Source organism: Ictalurus furcatus, chromosome 13, assembly GCF_023375685.1.
Source record: "Ictalurus furcatus strain D&B chromosome 13, Billie_1.0, whole genome shotgun sequence".
NCBI classification, from domain to species: Eukaryota; Metazoa; Chordata; class Actinopteri; order Siluriformes; family Ictaluridae; genus Ictalurus; species Ictalurus furcatus.
This window is the reverse complement of record NC_071267.1, coordinates 15243007-15265664: the sequence shown is the minus strand read 5'-3', so window position 1 is coordinate 15265664 and position 22658 is coordinate 15243007. Positions and strand designations below refer to the sequence as shown.

At 41.2% G+C, this 22658-nt stretch overlaps 1 protein-coding gene across 12 annotated transcripts in view; it reads right to left on the bottom strand.

The window, feature by feature from the left end:
* The window catches only part of tcf7l2 (transcription factor 7 like 2), an 83429-nt gene that overhangs the window by 14697 nt on the left and 46074 nt on the right, over nt 1-22658 (bottom strand). For all 12 annotated transcript variants that reach the window (XR_008387581.1, XM_053640752.1, XM_053640753.1 and 9 more), the window contains exons 5-6: nt 1719-1851; nt 226-328 (exon numbers count right to left, since the gene is read on the bottom strand). Coding sequence is in view for 11 of the 12 variants with exons in the window: in XM_053640752.1 (XP_053496727.1) it covers nt 226-328; nt 1719-1851 (236 nt within the window). In the remaining variant the exon portion in view is untranslated. The remainder of the gene's footprint in view (nt 1-225; nt 329-1718; nt 1852-22658) is intronic.

The following is a 22658-nucleotide window of genomic DNA, read 5'->3' as shown; positions in this document are numbered from 1 at the left end:
TTAACACACACACACACACGGTATAAGGTACAGCAGTGGCAGAATTAGCCATGTCAGAGAAACAGGCACAGATTATGGAAATGACTTTAAGATGTCTACATAAGCTATCCGATACTGTACACTATGACATCATTACTGAGATTTAATACTGCTGATATGACAAATCAGGACACACAGAGAAAAGGACATACAGACATAAAAAGAGGAATAAAATGGTGTGCTTACTGTGGTACTAACCATCCTAGCGGATGGGGGATCTGGCCTACAGTGCCAGGTGACAGAGGGTAGTACGGAGATATATCTGAAGGATGTGGAGGCCTTGGGATTCCTGCAAGGACATTTCAGAGAAACAAAAGATGCACGTTGTCAAGATATTCATCTCCTTGTCCTGACATTAGAGGGTTAAAATCATACAAACTGTACACAGTAGATATCACTAAAAGGTGTTCAGTGAGAGAGAGAGAGAAAGAGAGAGAGAGAGAGAGAGCAAGAGGAGAAGAATAAACAGTTGTGTATAACACAGCCTGTGATAGCACATTTTTTGATCAAAGCTTGTGGAGGCAGTCGCAAAGTGCTGCGCCGAGAAATACAAGAAGAAAAAACAGCAGTAAGCTGTCACTTTTGTCTGTTGTGTCAGAGGGTTAATAATGTGAGATAATTGTGTTTTGGGAAATGCTCTGTGTGCTGAGACAGGCTCAGAAATTAGCATCAGAATTCAGGTCAGACCTCAGCTTTCCAGCCACTAGGTGGACCCTGCATATCTGACTCAGTGCAATCTCGCTGTAAAGGAAGGGACTTTGAAATACTTCAACATCAAGAACCTCTTACCGCACTCATTCGAACTCAAGATGAGATGAGATGAGAACATGTTCCTAAAGAATTGCAGAAAATCTACAAGTGATCTTATTTAATCTGAACGATTGGGCCTAGGAATTACATCCAAAAACATGCCAAGTGTTTCAGTGTCACAGTAACTACTGCTTACTAATATAGGCCTCATGGCACCGCCTAGCAATGAATGAAGCTGATTTGTCAAAAACCATTAAATACGTAAATAACGGGCATTTGACAATGTGTTAGAGGTGGGGGTTAATGTCTCTGAAGCTGAGAAGAAGGAAAGCAGGCAGATGTAGCACTGCAGCACACATGCAAGTTCAGGCAAGGGTCTTAATACCGCTTGTTAATGAATAAAAAGCTAAACTCAATTAAGCAGCTCTATTAAACGGTTACACGGTCCATTAAACAGCCTCTAAATCCTTATTGGCTCTGTGATGAGGATCATCAACAGTTACCTCAAAACACAGCAGAACATGTTGGCTATGGATACATAATGTGTGCGCTTTGAAAAACCAGTGGTGGTGCTGAAGTTTATTACAGAAACCAGTACTTTTTGTGAATATTCAGAAATGGCAACGCTTCAGAATCGGATTGTTTGTTCAGTTCATAAGAAAGAGCTGTACCTTGACAGTTTAAGAAAATATGAGTGCAGAAGGAGTAATATAAACGCGAGCCCTCTCTCTGACCCCTAAGGTAAAAGAGGTAAGTCTAGCCCATGCTCCTATCTTTCTATAAGCATACATATTCTTTTCATTATATTCAGTATACAGGTCTTTTGACTTTTGCTTTGAGGCTGATGTTATCATGCATTTGAGGTGGGTTTTGGATTAGCAGTGCCATCACTTCAATGGACTGGATGTGCATGTGGCTGTTTTTCCTACCTGTTTTGGGGTCCACGTCTGTCTGTAGGTGTGGAGGAGGGTTCCCCGGCGTGAAGTGTTCATTGCTGTAGGTGATCAGAGGCGTAAGCGGGTGCACATGGTGAGGGTGCTGTACCACCGGGACCTTATTAGACTAAAGAGACAGAAAGAAGAAAGAGAAGAGAACAAGGTGTTAATATGTATAATAATTAGAATTGTGCTACAAGTCTGTCAGGAACCAACTAAATGCTACGCTATCAAACCAAGCCTGCTGACTCCACTCCAGCCACAGGCCTGTGTTCAGCATAGTGAGGTTTGAAATGAAAAACACTTGTGCAGAGCTGCAGGGCCACAGGATATTGAAACAGACATTTGACACCGAAAAAGCCCCCATGGCTGCTGGTTACACTATACGCCCCTCTCATCCACGGCTTTGCCCAAAGCTATCATCACGAGCACTATCAGGGAAACCACCTAATAAACAAAATGGCAGGCAATCCAAACACACTCCAACAGCAGCAGCCCGCAAGTCTCCTACTTATCTTGCTCTCCCTCTCAGCTCCCCCTTTTCCTGTGCCTCCTGCTCAGAGCTCCCCGAACGTCCCTGTCCCCCTCCTCTTCCCCTCCAGTTCCTCCAGGCTCTGGTTTTTGGGGAGGGTTTGCTTTAGAAAATACTGGGAGGGGAGGTCGAGAAAATCCATTTCTGCGTTGTGGCCAAATTGGTTTTAGCTATGTAATCTGCTCTTTGTGCTCCTAAGTGGCACAGGCCCCATTTTCAATTACCCAAGATTACAGTTGAGCAGAGGGGTGCTGAAGCATAGCCTGGCATTAGCGGATTCCCAGCACACTCTACCTAACCAGATTATGGCTCCGCTGTAGATTAGACAGGCCCCACCGCAGCCTGCACGCGAATTACAGTCTGCCGTTTCACCCACGATCCTTTTATTCGTCTACAGTACACAGCCTCGGGAAGCTGATGAGGAGCAAGAGGTGATTCAGTAACTTCTGCTCACCTGCCCTAGTTAGGCATGGAAGGGCATGTAATAACTTGTTATTTTCTCCTCTTGTGACTCGACAAGTCGAATCAGGTCCCCAGTGAGATGCTGTGAGGGATGGCCATGTGGGTTGTCACAAAGTAGTTAAAACGCTCATGAAACAATGACAGCGACTGCGTGTACAGGCTTTTTGAAAGCGGACACAAGCCATCCTTTTGTTCGGGCTAATCTCTTGGAGTCACTCCCCCCCGCATTTAGCCAAGGAGAGACCTTGCATGTTGAAGGTTGACTACAGCTTGGGTCTGAGTGGTTAAAGCATTCAGCTAGGGCCCCCTCAGCTAGAGAAAGATCGAGAGAGCGAGAAAGAAAGAGAGGCCACGTTGTGGGGGGGGGGGGGGGGGGGTTCCACTCCACCATATTCCCAATGAAAGATTAATGAACTGAGCAGAGCTGCTGGGTGAAAAAAAAGGGCTCTGGGGACTCATTCAGGGTCCTGAGCACAGCCACGGCTGGGGAGAGAGTTAGTGAAGGAAAGACCATAGAAAGGGGAAAAAAATGAGCGTTAAGAATGGAGAGGCAACTTGTTAAATTTGGAAATAGAAGGCCTGGGAGTGTTTCATTTTATTATTATTATTATTATTATTATTATTATTATTAAATCCCATAATCAGAAAAAGAGATGTGGTGATGACAGCTGCCAAACACAGCTGATGAGTTTGCCATTGAGGCAGCAATGCCCTGGTCCACCCATAACCTCCCCCTCCATAATGATGTGAAAGAATGTTGTCAATTCTCCCTGTGCTGAAAGGCTTTAGTAGCCATTTAAATGAGTTCTTTTGTCCAAGGCTCTCCATTGAGAGACAGTTCCAAATGGCTATCCACTGCAGCCACATTCACCCAGAGACAAGCCAAATGATTTACATCACAGTCAGTGCGGGCCTAACAGGCGCCCTTTCAAACGCCCCACGTTTAATAGGGAGACATTCCGTTTATCTGGAGCGCTGGCTACAGTTATACTCTCGCCACACAAAAACATGGCCCTGAAAACACTACTGGGACAGAGGAGACCTGAGAACTGGAAGTACACCTCTTTAAAAAAAAATACAAAGCCCAAACAGCTCCTGCGTGACATTAAGTAGGGCAAGATTTAAGATTTGTGAACTTGGGTCAAGATACAGCTCCAATATCCTCACTGACCTTTCATGTAATTTATGCATAGCTAAGATATACATATAAACAATTCTTAAAACATTTCTTTAATGAAATATAACTTTTACTCATTAACATCTGCTCCTAACATCATTGCTTTTGATTCCTCTCTTTCACACTCACACACACACACACATAAACACAAACACACACACACACACACACACACACAAAAATAACAAGGCAGGTGGATAAATCAGTTGTCTCATATTATACAATCAGATCCTGCAAACTCTCTTCTCAGAGGACTATTCAACTCCATTAAATCCTCAGTCTTTAGAAAAGCCCCACTTTAAGTTTGGCATATTGACCCCTTCTGCTATTATATGACGGCTTCACACTGTTCCTCCAGACATGGCTAATTGTCTCTAGCAGTTGTAGGGAGTGAAGAAGACCACCTACACACACAGCACACAAACACCACAGCAGCTTTCTCACAATCCTACTTCAGGATTGAGACGCACACTAATACTGGTGTGTGAAAGAAAAGAAATATGGAGGCGTCGTATTGATATCATCTGCAAAGCAAAGTGGTGTGTTCAAGCGTTTGTCAGTACCTCCCACAACTAGCATCACTGACAGGGATAAAAATTTTTAAAAAAAGATCATTAAAAGGTTCACTGGAAATGAAACCAAATGAAATAAAATTGCTTTCAGGATAGATGTTTGTCAGACAGTGTTTATGACACCTGTCTAAGAAAGTGTGAGTGTGTTTGGAGCGCCGATGCTCATTCTCGCCAACGTAATGTGAATGACAGTTCATGCTTGGGGTCGTGACCCCTCGAGGTGGTCCTACAAAGGCCAGGCTGTTTGAATGGAGAGTGTGGAGAGGCCTGTTTGTCACACTCGTTTCACTGGTGCATCTGTCAAGTGAGGTCGCACATAAAATCCCGACTGAACGTGCTAGAAGACAACTAACGGATCTGGTATCGGATGACTATTCTGGTCAAATAATACTGTGAAATATCAACAGGATATTTTGCAGAGCAGTGGATTAGACATGTCAAAAGCAGAGGGATGAGGGACAGCGATGTGGACGAATCAAGACAAGCTGTTTGCACTGCGTTTCCACTCAGTGGCACCTTGCACAGCAATTTAAAGCCTAAATGTGAAGGTGGTGACCCTGTGGTCCCCCAGGGGCCCGGGAGCTTCTCCCTGTTTTATGTCATGATCTGATGAGTTGTCAGTAGGGCCTGCGGGCCCTAATGAGCTGTGGTGAGGTTGCGGTTTGGGTTGCGGTGGGGGGGCTGACAGCGCTGTGATGGATAGGGGGACTCTCAGGCCTGCAAATTCCAGAGCTAGCAGGAAACGCTGCCAGAGACCTGAACTGAAGGAGTGAACATGCCAGTGGCTCGCATCCAAGCACACAGAGGGACACGATGCAGAAAACACACTCGCATACATGCCGAGTATGCACACGAGAGTCCCGTGCACTCTCAACTAGAACCGAGTGGGAGTATGAGAAACGTGTTAAGAATAGGATATTAAATCAGTTATCAAAATGCAGTTCTTAAAGTTTACAGAGCAGCCACGTGGCTTTTTGGGTCAAAGACCAGACAGAACATCTGAAAAAAGCTCTCTAATAATTTAAGGGCCTCAATTTCTGTTATCCATGGTATGTTTATGACAAAAATAAAAAATAAAATAAATAAAATGTTATCAGTTATTAAAGCTGGCACTTTACTAATATTTAATAAGATGTCTTAGGATTAGTTTCTACGAATTTCTCTGAGAAATTAGATTTTACAAACTAATATCATGGTACACACAAATTGTATTTTTTTTGAAATATGGAGAGAGAAATAAAAGCACCAGCACTCCACTGAATTCGAATTAAAATTACGATCGAATGAAGATACTGGTGATTATGGGAATCTGACAGCTGCACAGATACATTTAGCTTTAATATTTAGTGCTGTGAGAGAATTGATCAGATGGTAATGAATAAATATAATTGCATTATATTTATATAATGCGTAATAATCAAATAATCTATTTGTGTCATGAAAGCCTTATTTTTATTTACTCATTTATATTACACAAATGCAATAAGCACAATGGTACATGTGCCCTATGATTCAAAAAACATTCAGTTCCTCCCACACACACACACACACACACACACACACACACACACAGACACGTTTACAGATATACAAATACAGATACACAGAGACATCCCTCAGAAATGGTGTAAATGATCCTAAAATAAGTACTAAAGCTCCGGAATGATGAGTACTCACCCAGGCAGTGAGAGTGAGCGGCCAGCAGCGGGCCTGTTGGAGCAGAGAGAGGCTGGAGGGCAGCGTTGCTCTCTTCTCAGCCCCTTCATCCAGCCCCAACGCCAGGCCTTCCCTCAGGTTCATAACCACGGCCCCCTCCCCTTTACAACTTCGCTCCGTTGCTACAGCCAGCAACAAACTGCACGCCTCCTTTTCTTCCTCCCTTTTCTTCCCCTTTTTTCTTTTTCAGCCCTGTTTTCTGCCCCAGAACTCCTTTTGTGTTTAAGCGGACGCATGTGTGTCCCTCACCAAAAAAGCAACTTCACCAACGCGCTATACTGCCAGGGATGATATTTAGCGTCGAGGAGGGCGGGAAGCGGGTCTCAGGATGCCCGGTCAGGCCCAAAACTCCTCAACCTCATCACACACCTCTCTCCATCTTCACATGGCTCGGCTCAACTCAGCCCATTCCTCTTTAACGGCCAGCCCGGCTCGCTCCTCAAGCAAACTTTCAAATGGTTAGGAAAAAAAAAAGAAAAAAGAAAAAAAAAAGAAAAAAGATATGAAAGCATGTGAGCAAAAAAATAATAAAAAGCCTATGTGAGTTTATGCCACTGCAGATTTTCCCACAAGCAAAAAAACTTCTGAAAAAAAAAAAAAATCCTACAAATTGTTAAAAAAAAAAAATAGACAGAGAGAGAGAAGAAAAAAAAATTAACTTCTTATTTTGTGTGTGTAAGCGGTATGTGTTTGTGTGTGGGCTCTAAACTGCCTGCAGGATGCCCAAAACCCAGCAGCTTGAAAAGCCTCGGCTACAACAAGGCAAAGTGAGCAAGGGGAGCGAAGGAGACAAAGAGAGAGTGAGAGAGAGAAAAAAAGGCAGGAGAAAAGAAGACACAACAACATCCACAAGGAGAGGGCAAGATCAGCAAAGTGTGGCATGTAGTCACATAACACTGTAATTCTGACACTCGCCGTGTGTGTGTGTGTGTGTGTGTGTGTAAGGAAGAGGGGGGGACAGAGCAGAAAAAGGTATTTGTCTCCACTTTGACACAGACGTGGGTTCTTGCTTCTCCCTCCTTTCTAAATGGGTGAACCGACCACATTTCCTCCTTTATCTTCCTTCACACACACTCATTTAAACTTCATGGTGCTGGAATAATTCCTGTAAAAATGCAGCGGCTGCTGTGTGCACTTTCCTCCACGCAGGATCGAGACCGTGGTTTCCACGTCCTCACACCACTACATCACAGCTTATTCCTTTTATACGTCTTTTTAAAAACTCCGTTTCAAATATGCGAAAATATCAGCAGGCAAAATTACTCAGGAAATTAATATGAAAAAATTATTACAAATGTTAGTAAGGTAATTATATATATATATTACATTAAAAAAAAAGAAATCTCCTCATCAGATCATTTTAATATGCGTCTATTCTTCTCAGAACGGAAACAAATGATGACGGGGAAATTTAAAGAGGAGAAAATGTTCTTCAGTGCTGAAATATTTTAAGCGCTACTAAAATTTGCTCTTTTGTCTCACTTGCTGTCCAGCTCTCGGCTGGCGTTTGGCCGCCGTCCTGAGGCCTTTAACGCCCGAGCTGAGTCCTGGGAAAGTCTCAGACACTGCACACAAAAGCAGCAGGCTGCAGTGTGACGAGTGAAAGAACGGCAGCAGCGTGGCAGCTAATTGCCTTCAATCCTTTTCTCCATTCAGACGCCTGACACTCGCACACACACCTTCATCACGCTCGCCGATTCTACAGCAAACTGCCAGCCTGAGCGCTACTGACCGTCAGCCCACAGGCACCCAGCACTTTCACACACATGATTACACAAATAAGATAAACGCAAAGCGAAATAAAATTCCCGAGATTTACACATGATTTAAGATTTATGCAATTTAGCGTAGAATGCAGAAATACACAATTAATAAAAGAGTTGTATAATATTCATAATACAACAACAACAATAATAACAATACTATTATTATTACTACTACTACTACTACTACTACTACTACTAATAATAATAATAATAGTAATAAGGAGAAGAAACATATTTTCAATATTTCTTTTCATAAACCCAAACATTTTCCTATGTATATGGAAAACTGGGTTTATGAAAAGAAAAGTTAAAAAAATATCTGTTATATATATATATATATATATATATATATATATATATATATATATATATATATATATATTCTTATTATTATTAAGAATATAATTTAAATAAATTCAAAGTAATGTAAACATATTTTCACACTAAAATTATAATAAACTTGAATTAAATAAATGCTGAAAATATAATAACTGAATGTTGTCTAGAATTCATAATCATTACTGGTAATTGTACAAGAATATTTTAGTATGTAATCAAACAAAAAAAAACATTATTTCATATGTAATATATAACATTTCATATATAACAACAATTTATTATTTCCATATATATATATATATATATACACATACATATCTCTCTCTTAAAATATTACACCTATTACAAATTGAATGTAATAAAATTGTCAATAATATATCTGCAAATAATAACTGAAGTATAAGTGCTAATAAATGTATTAAAACATATATTTGGGGAAAAAAGTTTTTTATTGTTTTTTTCCCCCCCTGAAAAGATGTAATGTCTTCAACTATTTTGCGCACCATTCTTGTCTTTATAAAAAGCTGGATGAATGCGCCTGACAGGACAATCAAACAGAGCAGCCGTTCATTATAGAATATTGTCAAGCTGTCACTATCAACTTAAGTGATATAAATGGCTAAATATCAGTGACAACGAAAACGAGAAAAATAACTGGCAGGTGAAAAAAAAAAAAAAGGGAAAATTGATCAAATGAAAGGTATTGTTTCGAATAAGCAGGAAAATATGTATAAAAATAACGTCTTACCATTTAAAAAGCTCTATATGGGATGGGGTCCTGATGCTGCTTGGTTCCTGGTTAAAACGAGCATGCTGACACTCGCCCGAGCGCTTTGACTACAACATGCACCTCACCATGTCATCTGCTAATCCACTGGAGGGCAGCACCTCATCTGCAGCAGCCCGGCAGCCCTGATCTCCTCCATCCGATAACACAACACACTCCGATATACAGCATTCCCACTCGCCCGGCCCGGCCGCGTCCTGAACCCGTTACAGAGCGGGAACCTGCACCTTCAGCCCCGGAGCTACACTCGGCTACCACGCTACTCAACCTGTTCCCTCGCGCCCTCACTCGCTCTCAGGGAGAAGAGAAGATCCCTCTCTCTCTCTTCCCCTCGATCATCTTCATATCTCCTTTAATAAGCCCTTTTGTATCCATCTCTCTTTTTCGGCAATGTTGAAAGAACAACCCAAATTATTATTTTTTTAAAAAAGACCGAGGAAAAGAGAGAGGGGCTCTCCTGGTTTCCGCAGCTCGCAGAGCAGAACGCTACTCGAGCCTCTTCTATAGGAGTTGCCCTAACTTGGCTAAACTCAAGCAGCAGGGTGTCCCTCGTCATGTCATTAATCCCTAACGCCACGCTCCATTCACAGCGGCAGGAAAAATAAAACACAAAAGCAGGGGAAAAAGGAGTGCAGGAAAAGTCAGAGCGAGTAATCCGATGCGACTCGGAGCGGCTGGATGCGGACACTTCGGCACGTCGCCCCACGCTCCCGCTCGCCTCACCACGCACAAAGTTTGATGTGGGGACACAAGCCATCAGAAACGGATAAAAAAAAGGCAAACTGACATTTATCAACAAAAGAGTTCTGCACATGGAAGCTAAGCTTTTCAACTTGCAAGCGAGTCCCAGTAATCTTTAAGGAGAACAAAAAAAAGCACAAAAACAAAACAAAACAAAAAAAAGCACCCAACCATAAAGTCAAAGCGCAAAACAGCCCAAAATCAACAGCAATAAAATGCTAAAAACTGACAACTAAAACAAGCCACGCTGATTTCTGGAAGATGAGCAATAGGAAAATTAAGCACGGGCAACTGATGGCTGGAAGTGAGGAAGCCCACTCTTAAAGCCGTGATCCGACCAAACGCCGTGCCACCGCTGTGAGCCTTTTAACCATAGCAGGAAAAAAAAATCACCATTGATCTTCAAATGGCGATAATTGAAAAGATCAAAAAGATTAAACAAAAACTGAGAATGTGCTGACTTACCATGTTACGTTAGGTTTTTTTGTTGAAACTTTTTCGCTTGAAAAAAAAAAAGGAAAATATTTGCTCAAAGATGCAGCATCGGAGGTGTCAAATTTTCGCAGTGGTCTCTTGATCGTATTACTTCCGCAGCCCTGCCTTCCAATGCGTCTGAACTTTTTCCCTTTCTCTTTTATTTCGTTTGTGCTACCTAGCCTTTTTTTTTTTTTTTGTTTAAGACTTTAAACGCTTTCAGCTCAGTAAACCAGCACAAATTATCTTGCCGCCTTGCGCAGCTCTGATGCTTTGGCCGCTAACTTTGGAAGGCCCTTTACTACTGCATCAAAATTAGCATTGTCAAAGCAGTTAATGAATATTAATATTGTATTTGTCATTGGAGCTGGCCCGTTGCTGAACTCCAAGTCATCCATCAGGGACAAGATTAAGCACACAATTATTTCTGACTGACAGGGACTAAATCTGCCTGATTTTTTTTTCTTTCAACAATTTAAAGAAAAAGACTATCATTTTTTTTTTTTTTTTTTTTTTTTTTTATGCAGCACTCAGAAGATAATAAACCCGTTTAATAGACTTTTATTGAGTCAACATTTTATTTTCTGTGTGAAGGAGAATATAGGCAGAAAAAGAAAAGAAAAAAAGGACAAAATACTGTTCTACCATTCTGGGTATTTTTGATAAGTGCATAAAAACAGTTTGAACACGTTCACTAACACCTCTACAACCCGAGTCTGTAACCTTAAAGGGCTGCAATTTCATTTCACAGACAGTCATTTTTGAAACATTACAAATGATTCTATTCACGGGGAAATCAGCAAGCAAATCACACCATGAACATGAAAGAATCGGATGAACCGCTTGATAAATGGTTATGAAATAATTATGAAAAAAAAGAAGAAAAAAAAGACGGAGCATTAATCTGAAACGGCAGGCCTGATTTTTCTCTTCTGGAGTGTTTCATTGTGATCGTCATGGACCACACAGACAGCACTAAACCAAACCACACACACTTTCCTCACCTCGTCCACAAACCCAATTCCACACATTCTACACACACTCTCGCACGCGCAGCTGCTAATCACAAATTTATCATCGTTTCATAAAAAATATGATAAAAAAAAATCAAAATAAAAAAACCCCAAAAAGCTTCGTTTTTAATCATTGTTCATATTTTGCAGGAATTCTACAATACAATGACTTCATCGAGAACATCTTACCTTAGACAGTGCCTTGGATAAATTAGCCAAGTAATGTGCCATTTAATCCAGCTCAATTTCTGCCGCGCGCTCCATCAGTAACAAACGCATGCAGCCGAAACACGCGCAGCAACACGCAAATATCACAGCTGTGTTTTTGACGTGTTAGGAATAAGAGCGAGTTTAAGTAAGTTTAAGATCGGCGAATGAAGTCTACTCTCGAGTCTTTCTGAACTTCAACGCAAGTCTTCCGGCGGCTTTCGCCCGCATCATCACAAGCCTTATCAAAAACAATCGTCTTTCCAAAATCCGAATATTTTTTTTCTCCACTCTTTGCTCTGAAAAATAGGCGAATAAACAGTGGATTGAAAAGGCGCAGGACGGGGGGCTGAGAAATGACAGATGTGACGGCTCTAATGCTATCGGAGCGGTGAATCGGTACGGGCGCGGGTCAAGCTGTGGCTTCACCTTAGAGCTCGGCGCTCCTGCTGACCACCCCGTCGCTCTCCTAATACCATTAGCACCCTCAGATGAACACACTAAATTGGGCTTTTGTTCTGGTGGAGCTGCTATGAGGCCGCCGGCTCAGGTTTACCAATACGACCAGCAAAAACGAGAAAAGCCGCTTAGGAGCTGCTTTCAGGTCTTCTGTAGTGTTTTCTTTTACATTCGAACCCTGACGATCGTGAGAGAGACGCACTCGGGGTCTTCTTTCTTTTTCCTTTTTGTTTGTCCTGTTTTGAATTGAAATCTTCTGAAAACAATTTGGAATTTCAAATGGTTGAAAAACAAAAAGCACAAAAAATGTGCCTTATTTAATGTTAAAAAAAAATGTCAAACGTTATATATGTAATATATAAGGAATTTTTGCAGAAACGCTTTTATATTGTGAAATTCTGTACATACACTGACATGCAGAGTGGAGAACCAATCGGAATTGTTATAATCATTAATTTTATTATTATTATGATTATTATTATTATATTAAATAAATTGTTTTATTAAATAATTATACATTTTTGTAAGAATTTATACATACATATATATATATATATATATATATATATATATATATATATATATATATATATATATATATATATATATATATATATATGCACATGCTGGTATTTGTGAAATTGTTCACATAAGAAGAATTCTTTTAACAATTCATTTTTATGTTAATTGCATATTATTATTTTACACTATAATTGGCAAAAATATATCTTACAGATCTTGAATCAATACGAGCCCAGAAAATATAGAAAATCATAGAAAATATAAAAATATAGAAAATTCTGAAATACAAGGCACCACTCTTAAAAATTTTTTTAAAGCTTTAAAATTGTGTGTTGAATCAGTGTCAAGTAAGGAAGTGCGAGCTGAGATGAAAAGACGCCGCCTGTTAATGTGCACCGAGAGCGGCAGAAATAGATGCGATGTGCGCACGCGAGAGTGTGTGTGTGTGTTTGTGTGTGTGAAGCGGCTGGAGGAGAGGCAGAGAGGTGCGAGTGAGTGGTTGCCGGCACAGCATGATCACATCAGCACTAGTATCAAATTAACTCTCCAACTTTGAAACTTATTGATCTGCTATTAAGACACTAGTGAACTTGATGAAGTGAGTGCTGTAGGTGACTCGGGGACTTCAAAGTCTTGCACAAGCCACATAAAACAAGCTGCTTTGATTCCTTTCTCACTTCAGAGCTGGAGAGGGAGCAGTAAAAAAAAAAAAAAAGAAAAAGAAGCCCCGATTCCTCTCCTTCGGCCTTCCATTCAACCGGTCGCTGAGCCGAGCCCCGGCTTCAGCATGAACGACTTTTCTCCTCCACCTCCAGAACCGCGGCCGCCCAATTTACACCTACTGTGCGTTAAGCGAACCTCAGAAACAGCACACACAACTCAACTCAGACATCCCTCCAACGCAAAGCTCCATGGCAGCAGAAATAAAACACACACACACACACACACACACACACACACACACACACACACACACACGGCTAGGAGCATCGACGCCAATCTAAAAATGTCAGCATTCAAATTCAGGAAGTGTAAAAATTCTGTTCTCTGTGCACAATACACTGCAGCAATGAGAGGAAGAATAGTGAATCGTAAGGGCACAAATTTACAATAAACACCGTCATTAAGACCTCTCCTGTGCCACCGGGTGGAGACACAAGAAAAGAGAACAAAAACATTTCACCCGCTCATCATTTATAACTCCAAAATTATATTAATTTAAATTTTTTTAAAAAGAAGAAGAAAACAAATAAAGCATAGTAATTTTATAAATATATAATGATTATGTAATATTATATATATATATATATATACACACACACACACACACACACACACACACACACATATATATATATATATATATATATATATATATATATATATATATATATATATATATATATATACACACACACACACATATGTATGCATTTTTATTGCATAGATTATAATTACTATATAAAAATATCAATTTGCACCTGAAACACAAACTGCCTTTCTGCCTTTCACATCCCTCCTCTAAGAGACGGCTGCTAAATGGATTTCAACAAGTGCTTTTGTAAACAGAGGAGGTAAAAGAGCTCAAGTTTACACACAAGTCCTTATCTAGCCTACAGGGGTTTGCTAAAATAAATATTAAATATTAACAACTAAATTAATCATTGAGAGGACACTGCCTGTGCTCGGGCTTCAAATCTCAAGAGGAGTGTGCCATGGCACCGAGTGTTAGTGCTAAGCTGTGTGTGTGTGTGTGTAATTAAGAAGCCTAAACAGATGACAAATAGGAGACAGTTAAACATTTACTGTGTGTTTCTCTTTCCCCCTTCACATTAATTTATTTAGTTATGAATGGAGTCAAAGAGGGGGTGTTAAGCACGTAACAGGAGACAGGAGATGAGAGTGTGTTTAAACACCACGCTGGAACATGACAGTCTGCACTGGAGCAGAATGAGAAATTGTTTGAACATGTCTCCCACTTTTTCTTTTCTTTAAAAAAAAGAAGATGCAGAACATGTTATTTATTTACGTTTCCCTGCAAGTTAATGCAGAATAAAACTGAAATACTAACGTATCATCACTAACAGCACATCATCATGTTTATACCATTACATGAAATAGGTACGTGGCTCTTCTTTTCTGTGCTCTGCTGCAGAGAATCGCTATCAGTCCTCTGCACTACAGAAATAATACAGCGAAACAGAAGGAACAACGCCTCCAGCACACACGTCATATTTAACCCACTTGCAGTATCGCAGTAAAAGTTATCACTTCCATCGTGGAGGGAAAAACATATAGTGCACTGACGGGAGAGGCAGGAGCTAAGGAAGAAGGAGAAGCCGACAAGGTTGAAAAGAGCCCAGTGCCACAAGCATATAGAGCAACTTTCACCAATTAGTGAGGAGGGTGAGAGAGAGAGAGAGCGAGAGCGAGAGAGAGAGCGGGAGCTGCTGCGGCAATGCTGCTCAAAGAGCCTGGGCCTCACGGCAAACCTGTCACGTCGGCTGGATTGATCAACAGGCCCGCCGTTTCTAATGGCATGCTGTCATGAATTGGGAGCCACCTGCTTCTCTGCTTGTAGACAGTGTGTGTGTGTGTGTGTGTGTGTGTGTGTGTGTGGTATGGGGAGTGCAGCTGGGTCTATATGTTGCTGGCTCCACTGCGGGGCAGTTGGGGCGTGTAACTCTGCCCTATCTTTAACCAGCAGTGTGAGGATGAGCTGATTTTCTCCTCGGAGCTTCCTGCTTTATCAGCCCTCAGGTGCTTGTGTGTGACACGTTCAACAATACCGCTGAAACGCAACGCACCGGCTACAGAAAGACACACACTCACTGCTGAAATATTCCAATGAAAGACAGACAGAGGCGTTGGAGCGTTACGCTGGCGTATTAGTAACAAATGAATGCCATGTTTTCCGCACAAGCAAAAAAATCTTTACAAAATAAAAATGTTAAGAAAGTACTAATATTAATAGTACTAATAGAATAATAGTAAAAGAAACAATGATTATTGTTATTTGTATTATTATTATTTTTATTATTTTCAGAATTTTACCTGTGCTTGTATTTATATTAAACTATATTTATTAATGTAAACAATTATTATTACTATTAATGCTAAATCCTTTCTATTATTATTTTCGATTAAAGTAAGCAAGCAAGCTAATTTAGTTTTAAATAGTTCTTCAAACAAAAGCATAATAATAATAATAATAATAATAATAATAATAATATCTGCTGCATTGTATACATGCAATATTACTGGATTGACTGCAAGTACTAAAAAGTAGTTTTATCTCTGCAAAAGTAATGACAACTTTCAATAAATGAATAAATACACTGAAACACAAACCTTTCCCCTTATAGTATATGTATGTATACGTTTAATGGTAAGTAGAACTTGCGATAAAACCGATATAACGTCCAATAAAACAATCACGTATATGTCCTTCGTTCTTCCTCTGAAAGGCCAGAAGAGCGCTGGCGTGCTAACGATTAAAAGTCAACTGAAAGTTATAGAACTTTCGAGTTCAAGGTGGCACTACTCATTTGGAGTGTATGTCACGTACAGGTAACCTTTTTATCGCGTCTGCCTCTGGTCTCATCAGTCGATGAAATTCTCTGCCCGCGGCAGTGGCTTAGCCGAGGGACACCAACCAATAGAAAAATATTTCATTGTGTTAGCATTTCAAATGGCGGGCGGAGGGCGGGCGGTGTGTTTGGGAGAAGAAGAAGCGCTAACCGATAGCTGCTAGTGGAATTAATTGGCTATTCCGAGAATAATGTCCCTTACTCTCGATCCTCGGAGGGCCAAGCACCGGTGGAGTCCACTTTTTTCGGTGTCTTCAAAAAGAAGAGCGCTTGGGGGTACGGGCTGTATTAGGGTTTTAGCTCATTCCCCTAAAGGCCGGCGAAAAATAATCAGAAGCACTGAACCAAACTCGGCTAATCCACAGCCTAATTAAAAACACAGAACCCCATTACACAGAGCCATATTGCCAATCAACAAATACATATTTGCAGGAAAATTTCTTTACATTTTAACACCACACATTTCAATTATATTGAAATGGTTTAATTGTTCTGCGAAAAAAAAAAGTTAATCAAAAAACTTAAAACTGAGTAATGCGTGATATCCGAGAGAAGCGGCTTTATCTTGGATTTCAGCCAGTGTTCGATAAATGGCTAAAGATGGCGCTACCATGGAGGTGCTTCAATCCTTTTATTCAAGGGGATTTGAGTCTGAGCTCTGTTCCACATCACCCAAACACATGCAATGACCCTAACTGATATTGGTGCATCTCTTAGACATATCTTAATCTAACCTTTTGAAAGCTCTACAGCTTTTCAAACTCAAAACAGCATTAAGAATGAGCATTGTTTGAAGCGGGAGAGTAGCCCTGGGAGATGAGTCCTTCGAATTGTCTGGCCTGGTGCAGGGCAGGAGCCCTCTAGACACACAGCTGCTTACAGACACCTAGCAGAACCACCAAAAAGAAAGAAGAAACAAACCAAACCAAAACAAACAAACAAACAAACAAAAAACGGGGGGGGGGGACGTTGATTTTGTCCAAAAAGTTCTTCCAAATTTTAATTTTTTCCCCCCGTTGAGTCTATAGGGCTAAATGCATGGTCTGGTGTCAATTTCATCCCATGGAAAGATGGACGGGCGAATTCGTTATACGCCTTTCGGTTGCTCATTGTAAATTCCGTCAACGCAGTCAATCTTATTAACTTCCGCGCTGGTTCACACATGACATTTTCCTCAATTTTCTCGCCGACATCAAAAACATCAATTAGCAGCTCGAAAATAGGAAGGAGCGAATGACAGAGTCCGATAACGCTGACTTATTTGAAGCCGAGGGTAAATCTATTCTCCAGTTTCTGAATGTGTTCATTACAATTTGCGGTTTCAAAGAAGACCTCCAAATAGCAAAGAAATTAAATTTATCTTCGAGAAATGTCCAGAAACTGCGAATTTTTTTTTTACATTTTTTTTTAAATCCCATGTCTGTGTCTTGGCCTCAATGGGAAACACAAAAGCAGACAAGCGCTGCATTTATTATAACAGATCTTAACTCGGGCAGAACTTGAATCCATAGACCACAACGTTAAGACCACTAACAAAAGAATACAATAGATTTGGATTTTTTTATTGTGAAAAATATATGGTTCTCATATAAACTGAAACTAAAATGTGGTATAATTTACCACATGTACAGTATAATGCGAGTTATAATAAAAATTATAGCATGTATTATTAGCTTAGTTGAAAATAAGCTCAAATGATTGACTCAATTCGACGGTTTGTGTTATCCATAAATCACGCATAAATAATAACGTAGACCTACATATTTAACATCCAGGACGTTGTAACAAAAAATCAAAATGAGGAAAGAACTGTATAATATATATCTTGGTCATTTGTGTTGTTCTTCTACAAATATCACAAATTGCACATAAATGGAGACATGTATTATGATGAATGCACCGCTCTCATCTGTGTACGTAACTCAATAACGCTCTGATAGCAACCTTAAAGTAAAAGCCTGGGTTTTTTTTGCTGATAGTCGGACACTGTAAGTCGAGTGCTTAAGTTACATCTCTATGGGAGTGAACAAAAGCAACTTCAGTGGCCATGGAGAGACACTGTGGTGGAATAAATGTGAGAGGAACGAGCAGATCACGTTCCCCCGGCCCATTGATTTCTGATCTTTTGACGTTATTTAGTTGCTTTTTATTTTCTCGGCTGTCCGTTGTTCTGCTCGTCACCGGCGACAGCCATGTCCAAACAAGCGACGGTTGGGATATCTACTATCTGTCAGAGGAGCGGGGCTCTTCCCGGCACTGAACTAGTGGAGAGCACTGACGCAGTGCCGAGAACCGGTGGGATGAAAATATCACTCGTTATAATGGGGGCTAATCAGATTTCCGATGCTGTTCACTTTCTAGTGGAGGGTGTCACTGAGCAGGAGCGGTGTAACCAATCTGCATCCCCGACCGTCGATCATCCATGTCCAACGTCCTCCTGCCCCGCTAAGATCACGGGTGAAGCGTTGCTGTTCAAGGTGTGTAGCATCTCCTGATCGCTGAGCCAGTACAGGTAAAACAGAACAATACACGAAGAGATGCATTTCTAATGCCGGAGGCAGACAAAACCTCGACGCTGATCTTTTTTCCATTACTCTGAGATTTGATCTTCCTCAGCATTCATTCTGCGAGTCCTTTCGATTAGATCACCCTGAACACTGGCTCTATTTTTCTCAGTGTAATTATTTTGATGCGGTTGGCACACACTGTATTTCTCAGATGGAAAACACAAAAGTGGACATGCACATGTGCGCACACACACACACAAATTTATGCACAGACCAATTATTTCTAAAAATCTCTGAATGCCATTAACCCATTAAATGATTTTATTAAAAAGCCATGATGAATGTTGGGGGGGGGGGTAAAACATCAGACTGTTTTAGGTCAAACCACAGCTATTATTGTCCTATCTCTAAATAAACAAATGGTGACAGTAATCTCCTCTGGCCTGACACTAATGGACTTTCAATAAGGTAGGAAAACTAGGAGGGGTGCAGGGTGACCGGGGAATGTTTTCCACGTCCCGTGTCCGCTTTCAGTCGCTCGCTCTAGAAGACACAACGCAGGCTCTCTCAGGGTGCTGACCCGTAAATACAACTTCACCCTCATGCCAACAGCTCCTCGTTTATTTGAATCCCATTTCTGAACCCCTTTTACGAACACAGCAAAAACATGTGCAAATAACGATGTCCGTTTAGGCGTAGCGTAAATTACAACGCAAAGAACCGTACCCTGTCATTTAAAACGAAACGTATATTTCCAGTAGCGGTGCGTATCTGATTAAGCGATTTTAAAAAACATTGTGCTTTCGCACAAACATCTTATTCCCATTTCGGTTCCGGTGAGGCCGCGTCACTTTATCACTCCCCTCAACATCTACCTTTGCAATTACTTTCAGAGTTTGGGATTTACAAATTTGCTCTTTCATGTCCTATGTTGGCAGATAAGTCTCTGCTCCTGGCCATGAAAGCAGCTTTTTAATGAGCTAAGCTGAGGTTAATTGCTTTGCCAAGATCCCAAAGTCATGTGTCTCAATATGAAATTAAGCCATTTCCCGGAGTTTCCCTGACTCATTTAATTAAAAACACTTCAGTCCAATTTTCATTTCCCACAGAGCAGTAAACTATGACTGGGATCTCATTTGTTTTTTAGTGAACATAAATATTTTGTTTGCAGCAATTAAGCGTAAAACGCCTCACATTTTCAAGCCTCGGTGATGATGTGTACAGCTGCAGAGACATCAGTGATGGAGACTATTATAGCAAACAAGCCTTGTTTTTGTACTGGATTTTAGGCCTATCCTATTTTCCCTCCTAATTTTTCTGTCATCAAGGAAATTTGTATACTTGTTCTTGTTGATAATAATAATAATAATAATAATAATAATATATATTTTTTTACCTTTTGCTAACACTGTAATATTCCAACTAAATTCACTCCCCCGACAGAGCACACTAAATGACCGCATATTCACTTGTGATTAGGGATTACATGAGGTGCATCTGCCCATATGAGGGACCTTGTAATTAACAGCAGTGTGAATGTGTTAAGGTTAGCCTCTTGTTGAGACGGTTCACTTCCACTGACGGCGTAATTACGGGTTTGCTCAGTTGGCCAAGCGTTTCACTAAAAACTCATTCCATCCATCTTCATTTGGCCGGCACCGCCCCCTCTGATTGATGGATAGTTATCATTAGGCAGTGACAAAGTCGAGCATGGATGGGGAAATGTGATAATTCCCAAAGCTAATGCTAGGCCACTAGTGGATGCCACCTCTCGCTCTATCTCACACACTCACACACTTCTGTGGTCTGCCTGCTCTGCACATAGATTACTGCAAGGGTTGGGCTGAAAAACAGAACTGAGCTATGGGTCACTGACCAAGGTGCTGCCTGTGGGAGAGGGCCTGCTCATACACACACAAAAAAAAACACTTGGCTTACTGTGACCCCTGCATACACAGAGGCTACAGTTCTACCCCTTTTTATAGCATGCTGCTTACACTGCTGAGAGATTGAACACACACACACATATACACACACACACACACACACACACACACACACACACATACGTACACACACTCTGAGCAGTCTCATGTATGACGCTGTCCAAAACTAACCACAGGCGGCTGATTAACGGAGACTCGTCTGCTTCTCTATATTTTAAGTCTACGGCTATATAAAGAGGCAGCCATATGTCTTAATTATGTGTTCTGTTTTTCGCTCCAGAGGGAGGCAGCGCTAGGCCTCTGTAAATGACAGCCTTGCAGCCTTGCAGGTCTGTGTTTGCAGATGGCATTGGAGATTACATACCTCGCTCAGCGCCTGGAGAAATACGCTTTAAGGCCAGACTCCTCCAAAACCCAGCGGCCGATTCTAACCGCTATCGGCGGCCTCTCGCTCCTCCTCACCACCACGGCTACAAAAGCAGAGCCGGAAGACACTGCGGCGGCGTCCATGACACCTCATTATCTCACACTCAGGGGTTAGCATGCACTTCGAGCAGGCAGCTGGACTCTTTGTGTGCACATAAAGCTGGCAACGCTCCGACCCAGGCCTGTCGTAGAGAGGCGCTCTAGCCGTGATTATCCTCTGTCCCTCTCCTCTGCTCTGCTCTCCCCTGGCTCCAGGTTTCAGGGTCAGTGGCACTACAGGAGCGCGTCTGGCCCTGCCATTTCGCTGATTGAATTTTGTCTGGATCCTTCAATCAATCGATTGTGTGTGATGACCCCTGGGAGAACCTTGTGAGAACACGCACACATCCTCTGAGCATTAAGGAGAGCATCTTTCACACACCATGCTCACACACCAGGGGACATGCCATGGGGCCAGCAGGAACTCACGCACACACACACATCCATTAATAAAAATAATAAAATCATTTGCTCCTAAATCTGGAGCAAAACAGGACACACACATACACCTCCATGTATAAATAAATAATATAAAAAGGGGTGGAGTGATATGACAGTACCAATATGATCATTTAAATGAAATTACAATGCATTTTCAAAATTCTCGGAGATATATATATATATATATATATATATATATATATATATATATATATATATATATATAGTTATTAAATTAATTCTTGTAGATATTTTTCAAATGCAGCAGAACCATTTCTCTGTTAGCTCTGTGTGTGTATGTGTGTATGTGCATGGGTGCGCATGCGTGTGTGTATGTGTGCATGTGCGTGTATGTGTGTATGTGTGTGTGTGTGTGTGTATGTATGTGTGTGTATGTGTATGTGTGTGTGCTTGTATGTGTGTGTGTATGTGCGTGTGTATGTGTGTGTATGTGTGTGTGTGTATGTATGTGCGTGTATGTGTGTGTGTGTGTGTATGTCAGTGTGTGTGTGTGTATGTATGTGTGTACGTGTGTGTGTATGTGTGTGCACGTGTGTGTGTATGTGCGTGTATGTGTGTGCGTGTATGCGTGTGTGCATGTGTGTAAGTGCGTGTGTGTATGTGTGTGTGTGTATGTGTGTGCGTGTATGTGGTTGTGTGTGCGTGTATGTGTGTGTATATGTGTATGTGTGTGTGTGTGTATGTCAGTGTGTGTGTGTGTATGTGTGTGTGTACGTGTGTGTGTATGTGTGTGCACGTGTGTGTGTATGTGCGTGTATGTGTGTGCGTGTATGCGTGTGTGCATGTGTGTGTGTGCATGTGTGTGTATGTGTGTGTATGTGTGTGTGTGTGTAGTAGGTTTACTAAGAGTTTTTTTTTCTGAAGGTAGAAAACGCTGGAACCTGTGCTCTCTTGTTCTGATCCACTGTAAGTGAGGAATGTGAGCCATCTGCAAGTCTTAACTAATAAAACGTCAAGCTCAGAGAGAGGAGACATAGGAAATGTAGGAAGTGTGCACTACATAAGCACGCACATGCGCATACACACATACACACATACACACACACACACACACACACAAACACACACTCTAAGGTGGCCAAACGAAGTGGCAGACGCAGCTTGCTAGGCTCCAGACCCTGCAGTTTGTTTAGAAACACTTGAGTTGACGACGCCCGAAGGGTGCAATTAAGGCCAATTACAGGCTGTGGTTTTTAT